This window comes from Pseudorasbora parva, chromosome 9, assembly GCF_024679245.1.
Source record: "Pseudorasbora parva isolate DD20220531a chromosome 9, ASM2467924v1, whole genome shotgun sequence".
In the NCBI taxonomy this organism is placed as follows: domain Eukaryota; kingdom Metazoa; phylum Chordata; class Actinopteri; order Cypriniformes; family Gobionidae; genus Pseudorasbora; species Pseudorasbora parva.
In genome coordinates this window covers 47,490,849-47,503,914 of record NC_090180.1, presented here as the reverse complement: position 1 = coordinate 47,503,914, position 13,066 = coordinate 47,490,849, and the positions used below count along the sequence as shown (strand labels likewise).

Genomic DNA, 13,066 nt, shown 5'->3' with positions numbered 1-13,066 from the left:
TAATAGTTCATTAAAATGTGCCACCGTTCACAGTTTTTTAAAGAGGTCTCTTCAGCTCATCATGGCTGCATTTATTTGATATTTAATATTTTGTAATATGTCTTTACTGTCACTTATGATCGATTTAAAAGTGTCCTTGATGAATACAAATATGAATTTATTCAATTTCTTAAAAAAAAAAAAAGAAAATACTTTTGAACGGTAGTGTATTTGTCACACAGAAAACAACCACCACTTTATGTCACCAATTAATTAAATGTTTATTTTTAATTAAATTTATTTAATAGGCAATTAAATATGTATGCATTTTCAATTAAATGTTTATGAATTAATATTTTATTATATCCCTAAAATTGCCATATATTATTGTAATATTGAGAAATGCTCGCTACAGAAGCGCAGCGCGTGGCCTTTGAACCCATTGTTGTGCGCCGGGTGACGTCAGCGTCGTGTGAGCGAGACGGTTGGGAGAGAGAGAGGGAGAGAGAGAGAGAGAGAGAAGCGTGGCGTGCGTCTGCACACAGACAGACAAAGACGGCGGACCGGAGGAACGGGAGAAAGCGCTTTATTGCTCTCTCGCGTCAAAACGGACAGAAAACAATGAGCCGAGCGGCGCCGAGGCGGGACGCGTGATTCCACCGCGCGCTGGAGTTTAAAATTTTTTGACCGCGAATGCTCATAAAACGGACTTTTTCCTCCAACCGCCCCCCAACAATTAGCAGCTCCGTTAGCGGTTAGCATCATCATCACCTCTTCCCCCAGAAAACACGAGATAAGAGCGGCGAGTGGCGCGGGAGGACATAAGGTAAGGCTTCCGTGTCTGCGTCTAACGCGAGAGTATTTTCCGCCGGGTTCCGTAACGCCCGGTTTGATTGTCCGCGTGGCGCGCGGCGGAGATCACAAACAAAGGCGACAATGTGACTGATCGTCTCCGGCTAGCGGCGCGGCTAACAACAACACTCCGCTTCCAACGGCAATATCTCTCTTAAAACTCGGATTTAAACCGATTTGCTGATTGATTAATAGCGAGCGATTGTGGATAAAAACACCGGCTGGGAGAAATACAGCCGTTGGGAGAGTGAACACGCGCCAAGCCGAAACAATACAGACAAAAGAGCGCAACGAGTGTATGCTTTAAGTGACTTCTTCTCGTGTGTTTTTTTCTCTTTAGGTCGGGTGTCTGATGCACACACGGGGATTAATATGCCCAGTCCCTTGTTTCACCCTGACATTATGGATCACGAGATGGCCGTGAGCAGCCAGTCCAGCGGGGCCCGGGAAAGCGAGCGCGAACCCCGGGACGAGGACCATCAGGAGGCGTTGCGCTTCGCCCTGGATCAGCTGTCACTCATTTCGATGGAAAAGGGCGATTGTTTGGACGGTGAGAACGGAGGTTACGTCGACCTGCAGATGCTCGAGCACTCGAACGGTTCACGGGAATCGCCCGGTTCGTGCTCGCCCTCCCCGGAGTACTACGGCTCGGGCGGATACCACATGGCCAGCCCGCACTCCTCCTCCTCCATCCTCGGGGAACAAAGCTCGGTGCTCCGCAAGAGAAGTGTCAACATGACCGAGTGTGTCCCCGTGCCCACATCAGAGCATGTGGCGGAGATCGTCGGCAGACAAGGTAACATTTACTCAAACGCTCATAAACAATAGAAAAACATCCCATTGATATCCGAGATACTCATACTTTCCTATTATGCATTGCACTGCTAAAAATCGCACTATAAACTGTGCAATTCTTAAATGCATTGCATTTATTGTGTATAATATCTTAAAACACACACACAAATAATATCAACTGTATGCAAATGACTAATCGCATGCATTTGAACAAAAGGAAAGCATTGCAAGTAGTAATTTGCATGCAATTGATATTATTTGTATGTGTTCCAAGAGATTATACACACTAAATGCAATGCATTTGAGCAATTACGCAGTGCAAGTAGTTATTTGCATGCAGAGAATATCAATAATAACATTGTTTGTGTGTTCTGACATTATTAACAATGCATGTGAGCATTAATCTTGTATCAGTCGTGTCTGATATTGGATGATTAGCTGCATTAAAGAGATGTACGTTTGCCTGTTCTTTGTTCCACGAGATGCATCACTTGTAGTAGTGTTATATGAGTTAAGTGTGATTTGAATAATTTACTAAGATTAATTCTTCCTGGACTTCGTAAACAATGCATTAGAGCATTAAGACGCATATGCTCGTGTTGTTGCATGCATGAATGTTCGTGGATTTTTGTTCTTTGTAAACATCTAGTGTGTCAATGGAGGCTCGGGGGATGTTGTTGCTCTGTTGTTGGGGTGGAGGAGGGGTTTGGGGGTGGAGGAGGGGGGTCTGGACGTGTCTCGAGCTCCACAACAGACAAAAGAGCCTCGTATCGAGCGGGCATCGCACTGTCTGCTGATTATTGATCTGCGTTTGGGGTCATGTGAGGATATGAGTTATGAAAGGGTCACACTGCACGCGCGCACTCGCTTTATAAATTCAGTCGTGCATTGTGTGTGTCTGTGTGTGTGTTTTATATACGCGATGCAAACGCGAGTTCATGCGAGCGGCGCGAGGTTTGCCATTGTTCTCTTTGTTTGAAACGCCATGCGTTCGGGCTGCCGCTGTGACGTCACCGAGCACGCACGCCATTGGCTGAGGGACGCCAGCGGATTTAAAGGAACAGTGCACCTCTGTGTGCGCCATAACAATGAAAACATGAGATCGACGACAATGTTTTGCTCTTTATTATTAATTTAGGGGTCTGTTTGAGTGCATTATGAATCGTTTAAAGTGCCATCAATGCTGGCGTTTTGTGGCTTGGTCGCAGTTATTGATAATATACTGGGATTATTACATTAAAGTATTATGTGCACGTTTTACATTATGAGCCTTTTGTTGGTTCATTTGACAAATTAATATTTAAAAAAAAGTACAGAGCCTATCAAAATCGTTATAATTGAAACAATAAAACGATAACAACGTGGCCTGGTCAATGAGGTGTCACTATAATCGTCTTTAATTATCAATAATATGCTGGAATTATTGATGCAAATATTATGTATAAATGTGCCTAATTTTATCTTTTACCTCCTTTGTGAATTTATTTAAATAGTCCTGGTATGTCTTTATAAAAATATACCATATAGTCTATTAAAAGTAAGTATAAAGATATACCATAGTCTATTAAAATGAGTTCATAAAATGGTAATTTAATTATTTTTAATTAAGTAATTTCTTAATGATTCCTTCAAAAACTGCAGCATGCAACTACTAATTAATTATTATTATCAATAATTAATGCTATATACCCAAGTAATTAAAAGTAAATAAAAAGTTTAAGTAGATGGTGGATACTTTGCAGATCTGGGAATTATTTATATATAATATGGTCATTTATTTATTTGATTTATACACTTATGATTATTAAAAAAAAGTGCCACTATTATTATTCCTTCCAGTATATTATTAATGATTATGATAATTTATTTAAATAGTTCTGTGGGTTTTATTTTGCTTGTTTTTGTATTTTTAATTAAAAAATGACATGTGACAAATGACAAAATGAAAATTGAATTTTATTCTCATCTAATTTCTTCATGTTGTCATGATTTCTATAAAAACTGTAGCGTGCTGCTACTAATTAATAATAATTAATATAATTTAGTATTTTAAGTTATTTTAAATAAAAATTATTTAATGCCATGACTTTTTTTGCTTTTTACTTGTACATATTTATTTGGTCATTATTTATTTGATTATACGCTTTATGATGATTGAGAAAAGTCACGTGACTTTGAATAAGTGTATATTATAAATAATTTATATAATTCCCTTTATTCAACCTTTTGTCCTTGCTAGATTATTTAAATAAAACTAAAGATAAAGCATGTTGTCTCAATTGTTTGAAATAATTGTAATAGTGAGTGCGTTAAAAACTGTATATTTTGCATAATTGTTTTATTATAAATAGTTTTGAATTTAAAGCGCGAGACTGCTGAAACAATTTGATGTCAAATGCATTTGTAAAAAAAATTATTGCTACGTGTTGATACATTTGAGCATTCATTTTTCTCATTTTAGATATTAATGGAACATTAGGTCATGAATATAAATATAAAATATCAATTTCTCTATTTTAATTGATTTTCATTTTGACAAACCAATACCGATTCTTAAATCCCAAGAATCGATGAGTCTATCCTGTTTTCAGTTGAATGAACGGGACATTGTAGCGCCTCCCATCCAATAAATCCCAATCATTTTTGTTACTATCGATATAAAACAGTCTCAGATTTGAAAATGGCACTGCTGTCATATGACAGTTTCATAAACAATAAATTAACATTCACTTACATTTACATTCACTTTAAAGTCACTTAACATTTACATTCACTTAAAGTCACTTACATTTTAGATGCAATATTGAGTGCTTTTGTTCGATTTCAGCAGCGAAAATTGTTCACACAGCAGAACCGTAAGGCGTCTCACAGCACCAAGTGTTACTGAACGATTCAGTGTTTGAATGAATCGTTTGAATGAACGACTCAGTGACTCACTCATTAAGACGGCCCACCTGCTGCCACCTACTGGAGGTTTAGTTTCATGTTTAAACATCCTTTCCAACATTTCTTATTTGTCTATTCAAAACTACAAATCTCAAAACATTATTTAATGCAGTTGTAATTTTTCAGTGTAAATTATTTAATTGTATTGTTAACAGCCCTTATGGTGTCTTAATTAAATTTTAATGTATTGATCAAATTGAGCAATATAAAATTAAACCTGAAGCATAGCCTATATTTAATAAGATTAGGGGGGAAATTATAAAAGGTGAAAATATAAAAAATAAAAATTCACAAATATGCATATTTAAATATGTCAAAGCTGATTGAACACTGGTGAGAATATTGCTTCAGAAGAAATTTTAGTTACAACTAGGGATGGGCATTTTCCCAAAATATTGTATTCGAATATTTGGGCTCATAAAAATCGAATATTCGAATATTCGTTTATTTAAATTAGGTATTTTGAGAAAATGAGAGATGTTTCTTTCTTTTTTTCTCTAAACATGTCGTCACCATTTCTGAACAAGCTTATGATTAGGCAATGTACACAACACGCTTACGTTATATCTTAAGGTTTTTAAAACATTAAACAGTGTGTAAAAAAATGCCTAAAGAACAAAAGCATTATAAGCTCAAGGAGCACGAGCGCAGAGCGCGTCAGTTAGCGTGACGTATACACACACACACACACACACAAACGTCAATAGGCTATAGCCTACCGACCTGTGTGTGTGTGTGTTTGATATGGCTGATGTGTTTACTTTGTATTGTTTCACATTTTCATGTAGGGATAAACTATAATATTATTGGATTATGATATTATTCTCGGGTGAGAAAATGCGCCACTGACAGGCGTTGCGGAGACAAAGATATCGGTTAAGTGAAGTCTGAGTGAAGAACTTTGTATTTTCTGTTCATAAACCCTCAAAGAACTTTAAAGGAAGCATTTGTCTCGAGATCATTTTGCTATCATAAGTTATCTCACTCTCACTCGGGGTACAGATGAGCTTACCTGCACTCCTGAGCAGTGATCGCTCATTCCACTGGTGTTTGGATTTCATGTGATTCTCGTTTGTGGTGGTGATATCATTATAACTCAGTTTCAGTAATTGATTTAATCAAAAGTAACTCCATTTTGTGCATTTTCATCATAGTGCAAACAGCATTTTCAATTTTCATCGAAGTAACGTTAATTCCAAACATTGCGAGGCAGACGACGACATTGTGATCAAATGCACTTAAATTATTAACCTGCTCCACAACGCCACCCAGTGGATTGAGATATAACTGCGAGATTTAGAGGGATTTCTCATGGATGCACTGTGTAGCCAGTTGCTTGTGACTTTTTATTTTATGTCATCCTACTTTTATTATTTTATTTTACCTTAACTTATTTGTGTTGAAATAAATATTTTTGTAAATGTTTTAACTTCATCACAACTTAATGTTACCCTTTCATTGTTATTTATGTTTAATTTTCAATGGTTCCAGTCGGGAGTTCCTACCAATTGTTGTAGGTGGGGCCTTAATTAGTGGCGCACCTTAGGATGCGTTATCCGCTTCCCCTTTAAGCGTTCGCGCTCAGTCTGACTGAATGCAGCGGGGAAGTGCGGAGTGAAACAGTAGGCCTTCCAGTGTGTGTGTGTTTACTAATTTTGCTCCAACCTAGTTTTTCTTTAAAGTTAATAAATGCACGTCCTTCATCTCATCCATGTTTGGCTGTCCTTCTGTCCTGAGGGTATCACTTGATATCTGCTACAACTGCATTTACTGCCAGCCAATTAACAAAATAAAATTCGAATAGTATTTTTAGTTTTCGAATGTTAATTACAGATCGAATATTCGAATATTCGTGCACACCCCTAGTTACAACACACACACAATTTAAAAAAATCGAACTTTTTTCCGGACGAGCACATTTTTTACTCGGACTAGTGAATGAACGATTTACTTGTTAAGCACATGCTAAATGTCAAGCCCTGCAGTTACTGCGCGAAATAAACACGAATGAGCATCTGCGAGTGTGTTAAGATACAGGACAACTTACCGAAATCTGTTGAGGATCAATTGAGAGATGTTTTCCCTAGAGAAAATTAGTCATGTACTGTATCTGATATATTGACAGACAGCAGACAAACGGCTATCTACCTGTCACTCAAAGTGGCCACGCCCTTAATTATGCAAAACTTTAAGGCTTTATTAAATGTAAACAAATTCAATTCAAAAAGCTTTATTTGATCTCCACAAGGGGTAGAAAATTGTCTTTAGGCACATGCTCAACAAACCGTACAATACAAGAAATACACAAAAAAAAAACACAAAAACATTTTAAAATCTTATTTAAAATGGCAGATGTACTAATAGTCTTCTTGTACTTGGCCTTTTTCACCAGAGGTACGTTGTACCGTCTTCCAGAAGGAAGTACCTGAAATGGACTATATAGGGGATGGGAAGAATTTGCCACAATAACAGAGGCTTTCCTTTTTCAAACTGAGTTAAATTTACCAGCCATGTTTATAATCCTCAAGTCTATTTTTGTGTTTAACAGATAGAGTTGAACCAGGATACACAATTGAAACTGAGCACAGATTCAACGAGTGATTTATACACAACTATCAAAATATATTTTTCAATATTAAAACTCCTCAGTTTCCTGAACTTTATAAGATAGAAGTTGTAAAAAAAAATTCACCCTCCCTCACAGTTGTCACGAAGAGAAAAATTAGCCGTATAGACCAAAACCACAATGTCCCACACTGTAAACTGCTGTAAAGTTGGGCATTTTAACATGAGCTCAATGAGATTCTGCTCCTTCTGGAGCCGCTCTAGTGGCCAGTCGATGAATTACAGTGTAAGTCACTTTCGTATTGGCTTTAAGAGGAACTGGGGGAGGTGATACTTCTTCTATTTCAACAATGCACCATTTTTAATGTTGTTTTTTTCTCTGGTTGTTTCGGCAGGTTGCAAGATCAAAGCTTTGCGAGCAAAAACGAACACCTACATCAAAACCCCCGTGAGAGGAGAAGAGCCGGTGTTCATCGTGACGGGTCGCCGGGAAGATGTGGAGATGGCCAAGCGCGAGATCATCTCAGCGGCCGAGCACTTCTCCATGATACGAGCCTCGCGCTGCAAAGCGGGCGCAAGCGGCCCCGGCACAACCGGTTCGCTATCCGGCCCGCCAAACCTCCCGGGACAAACCACAATTCAGGTGCGCGTTCCCTACAGGGTCGTGGGGCTAGTGGTGGGTCCCAAAGGAGCCACGATCAAACGCATCCAGCAGCAAACACACACCTATATTGTGACACCGAGCCGAGAGAAAGACCCGGTGTTCGAGGTCACCGGGATGCCGGAAAATGTGGACCGCGCCCGCGAGGAAATCGAAACGCACATTACGCTGCGTACGGGCGCGTTCGTCGACCTCCAAGGCGATAATGACTTCCACAGTAACGGGACTGATGTGAGTTTAGAGGGGCTCGGGGCACTTGGGTTTGGCAGCGCACTTTGGTCGCGTGCGACTCACTCTGCACCACCACCACCTCCTCCACCTCCGCCTCCACCTCCGCTTCACCATTCAACGCGCAAAACGTCATTATCCAGTGGGACGGAGGCGTTGGCGCGTCGTGCGGTTGAAGGCGGAAGCCCCACGAGCCCCTTTAGCACGAGCAGCGCTGGAGGAAGCTTCTCCTTCGCCGGCGAATCCACTCCGAATATTCCGGTGACAACAGAAGATTTGGGATTTGAGTTCAGCGCTGCTAACATCTGGGCACCGTTTGCTAACGGCGCGAAGCAGCAGCCGGTTCGGCGTAACAGTAGCGGCCTCGTAACCCCGCGTCTATCACCCGACCCCGATCATCCGCTCGCCCGCCGCGCTCAAAGCGACCCGCTTAGCGCCCTCTCCTGGCTGCAGACAGGTGGAGGCGGGTCGTTTTCCGGCGGGAGCAGCAGTAGCAGCGGCGGGAGCACCACCGGATACTCGTCCTGCTCGGCGTCTTCGCTCCCGGGTGGCTCGCCAACCGATTCCGAAGGCGGCGGAAGCGGGGTCGGCATCGCCTCCACCATGTTGGGTCGCCTGAAAGCGGGTGCCATGGCTGGGATGGTTCCCCGAGACTGTTACGTGTGCTGCGAGAGCGAAGTCACGGCTGCGCTGGTCCCGTGCGGACACAACCTCTTCTGCATGGACTGCGCCGGGTCCATCTGTCAGTCGCAAGAGCCCGAGTGTCCCGTGTGCCACATTCCCGCCACGCAGTGCATCCGGATCTTCTCCTAAACTAGACTAATTATTAGATATGACACTATTCAGATTACAATAATGAAACGAAAGTGACTATTACCCACTCAAGTACTTCGTAATCTTAGCCGTTCATGTTCACATCCGATGGGTTTTTTCCATTCATGCTTCTGACTTTTTCTACTCGCAGATATTTTTCGACTTTTACGCTGCACTTTTGTCTAATGCATTTGTTTTTAAGAGCGCTGTGTCGTTTTTTAAAATTATTTTTAAAGATCTCCTTGTTTTTCCGCATTGTTTTTAAATGCAGTCGACGGCGGTGGCAGCGTAAAACGCAAGACTGCGTTCATTTAGACCAAAACATGAGAAATGTTAATGTAACACTTAATATTTATACGTGTCTGACGTAATAGTTGATGTTAAATCTGATAGAATAGTACGTTATAAAAATCATAACCGTTGCCACACTACCTTAAAAACATTCATGCTCCTTGATGTTTTAGGGATGAGCGTCACATCCCATGACGGTTACATAGTGTCGGCTCAGATCTGGCACACATCTGGCACATGTGGATTCCACGCGGGCTGGATCTTGGCTGAATTTGAGCCGAATCCGGACTGGATGTGAGCCGGATCTGGCCTGGATTTGAGCTTGATCTGGCCTGGATTTGAGCCAGATCTGGCCTGGATGTGAGCCGGATGTGTGCCGTATGTGAGCCGGATGTGTGCCGGATGTGAGCCGGATCTGGGATGTAAGTTTGTTCCATCAATCCACACTCCTGAAACAGGGTCGCTGGTTTTTACAGTCAAACATAGGCGTGTGGAGACTTCATCTGTTGTGAACGGCGCCCTCTATGGAGAGGTCTTTGTAAGTTTACTCGAATGTTTCTTTGTTGTGTGTGTGTGTGTGTGTGTGTGTGTGAGAGAGAGAGCCATCGCTTTTCGTGCACTGCGACACATTGAAATGTTCTCTCGCTGGAGTAAAAGTGTCTTCCGGCCCTCGTAAAGAGGTTAAAGCGTTCCCGCACTTAGTCCCGCTGTGGGTTCCCATCAGCTGCCTGTGAATGGGATGAATCTGTAGGTTTTTGAGTGACAAGCCATGAATTCACACTCTTAAGGGCTTCCGGTTACACACTACACTTCAGGTCATCCCGCGTTTATCCCAACGCTAATAAACAGTCCCGATTGAGTCCGTGTGGCAGCTAAATCACGCAGGGCTTCCGTACGTTTCGCCGCGGGACATCTCCACATCTTAGTGTTGTTTCGTTGAATTATAGTTGGGTTTGCATGATTTGTACAGTTTTCTAGACGCGCCGCAAACTCGTTTTGACTCGCGTGAAGATTAAACATGATCGATGGTGCCTTGGCGGTGAAACTCGCTGCCGAGAAACGAAGATTGTGCCGAACCTTCTCCGCTCTTCCTGCTTTGTGAGTCGCTCCGGACGGGCGATAATCGTCAGATTGTTTGTACAGAGAGCCGTGTCGTAAATCTGAGCCGGTTTTTCCCCAGAATCTGATTTTGTGTAACTGGTTAAAGGTACAGGACTGTAGTTTTCCCCTCGTGTGTGTGTGTGAGTGAATGTGACGTGTTTTGGCGATGAAGGTCGTGTTTTTGGGAGCGACACCACAGACCTGACGTTGAATCGTTTCCTGACAGGGTTCACTGAGGCCAATCTCAGGCAGTTTTGCGTCGGAACGAGAACACACTGTTTTTCCCATGAATCATTTCTCCTCTCTTTACGTTCGCTTGAATCCTTTTTTGTACGCGGAACCAAAAGTTATTTCAATAAGACTTTCAGGCCTAATTGTAAATATCCTGAATACAATCATTGGAATTTTGTTTTCAAGAAGTACAACGTAATGTAGTTTTTAAAACATGTATCATTTATTTGTAAGTTAAACTCTGCATGTCTTGAAGCCATGAGGCATTAGCTAATAATTTTCTAAAAATGAAAAGACAAAAAAAAAACTTTTTTACACATTTTATTTTTACAATTCATTTGCTTACCTTGACATAAATATCCCAGATTATAATGTGACCCTTTTATTACAGCAAATTTATCTTTATTTTCCATATTTCTGTTTTCCTGTGTGCAACATATAGGCAATTTATAACAAAATGAGAAAAAATTATTGAAGAAATTTAAAATTTAAATATATTTTATTTGAAAGTTTATGGACCTTTTAACCGTGAGCTGGAACAATTGTACACACGTATGATTTGAGCTGACTTGACGGTTATAAGAAATGTATCAAGAGTTTTATTTTTTATGCTTCTTTAATAAAATCTCGTTTTTTTTGTTCGTTTTTGTACTGTAAAACAATAAACCTTTGTATCTGTCTTCATTTCTGTACGCAGTGATCTTAAAGGTGTGTGTGTGTGTGAGAGAACACAATGGGAAAGCCGTTTTCGTTTTTTAATCGTGGCTTGCATTCAAAATTCTTAATATTTTAACGTTTTTTTATATAAATGTCAGTTATCAATGTTTTTTTATTTCCAAAAATACTGGATGTTAAGATGAAAAAAGTCAAAATAATTTTCTGTTGTGATCAAGAAAATGTCTTAGAATATGAAATATTAATGCTTAAATATTATTTCTAACAACAAAAAAAGTGAGTTTTTTTTCTTGATCACCAGAAAAATAATTTTGACGTTTTACATAAGTATTTTTGTGAATACAAAATATTTTTAAAGGTTAACTTAAAACAGTCAAGGCTTATTTAAGTTAATAAAACCAATCTATAATGAATTTGTGTTGTTTTAAATATGAAAGCATTGGTTAATAACTGATTTAGTTTTTATTTCAATGAAATGATTGTATTTTAGTTTGTTCATGTTGTTTACTTAGTGATAGTTCACCCCAAAAGGAGAATGTGACGTTTATCTGCTGACCCCCAGGGCATCCCAGATGTAGGTGTGTTTGTTTCTTCAGTATACAATCGTGATCATAGATATATTTACGTAGATGCCTCATTTGATCGATCCACAAAGGCACTAATTATTAATCTATATGATCACGGCGTGTTTTTGACCTTCAACGGAAGTAATTGCGTTAGGAATACTAGATGAGAATTGTCTTATATGAGGTTAAAAATAACACAGATACTGTTTCTGGCAGACACCGATCGTCTCGTGTCTAAAGACATCAATGTGTTTCCACGAGCCACAGGGTTTAATATGGACTCGTATGTCTCTGTTTTTTTCTCTCAGAAATACACCCCATTGACATGCATTATACGAGCAACGGCTGAGTTAAAAATCTTCATTTGTTCTCCTGAAGAAACAAACACCGACATTCTTTAATTTTATTACGTATTGCTAATTTTTATTTCCCCTTTTCACTAATGTGCCAAAAACAGACAAACCTTTTCATAATTCATACGTTTTTTTAAAAATTCAACTGTTTAAGTCTTGGGATGCATTTATCACCATATTTTGAACCAAAACACAATTTTCATTTAAGTTTAGACATTTAGTAAACCATCTTTGTCCACAGATGAAGGTTGTTAAGAATAAACACAAGAGTCAGTTGATCATTGTAGTTTTAATAGGAAGCAAATGCTGCAGTAATCCACTATCATCCTCATTAAGAACAATCAAAATGGTTAAAAACGAAAACTAGAAACATCCCTGGTATAAAAACACCCACTCATGCGCAGTCCTTGAACATCAGAGACATTATTCACAAGCTCTTCTTTTGAAAAACGAACAGTGAAAGAGGAAACTCAATCGGATCGGTCAGTTTGTGGCAGGTTAACATTGAGACACGTGCTGGCACGATTTACTGGGTTTCCCATCATGCACTTGGTTTTATTTCCAGCGTCTGCGGGCATGCATGCATGCATATGAGTCTCTTCATGCCCGTTTGTGCTTCAGCATGTGTGTTTGTGTGTGTGTGTGTGTGAAGTGTTTTAAATCACGTCTCTGCCGTCTCTAATGTCAAGGCTCGTGTGAATCAACATTAAATGGCTGTGCTGCGTTTGGTTTCAAAGGAAATCAAGCACAGTGATTTTAAAGCTTGTTTGAGAAAGAAATCGCATTTTCTACAACACGCTGAAGATGCTGCTCTAGAAGTCGACAGAAAATGGTGTAACCTAAACAAGGGCTATTATCGTTAACTAAAACCATAAGAACAGTGTCATTACTTTAGAAAATAAATAAATAAATTCCAGCTAGTTGCTAATAAATTAAAAACTACATTAATTTGAATTAAAATAAACAGAAAATATAAAAAGATTTTAAAATATTAACAAAAAAAAAATAGT

The 13,066-nt window shown here is 39.7% G+C and overlaps 1 protein-coding gene across 1 annotated transcript; it reads left to right on the top strand.

Annotated features, from left to right (window-relative positions):
• The first annotated feature begins 458 nt into the window (after nucleotides 1–458).
• On the top strand, nucleotides 459–11,146 carry LOC137089320 (RNA-binding protein MEX3B). Its single transcript, XM_067452874.1, has 3 exons — nucleotides 459–805; nucleotides 1,172–1,627; nucleotides 7,533–11,146. The coding sequence occupies exons 2-3, from the start codon at nucleotides 1,204–1,206 to the stop codon at nucleotides 8,837–8,839; spliced, it is 1,731 nt and encodes a 576-aa protein (XP_067308975.1). The 5' UTR covers nucleotides 459–805; nucleotides 1,172–1,203; the 3' UTR covers nucleotides 8,840–11,146.
• Nucleotides 11,147–13,066: the final 1,920 nt, after the last annotated feature.

Excerpts from the sequence above, each read along its gene's own strand:
- LOC137089320 (XM_067452874.1), top strand. The coding sequence starts at position 1,204 with ATGCCCAGTCCCTTGTTTCACCCTGACATTATGGATCACGAGATGGCC. Across the intron at positions 1,628-7,532 it reads GGAGATCGTCGGCAGACAAG|GTTGCAAGATCAAAGCTTTG; the intron begins GTAACATTTACT and ends TTGTTTCGGCAG.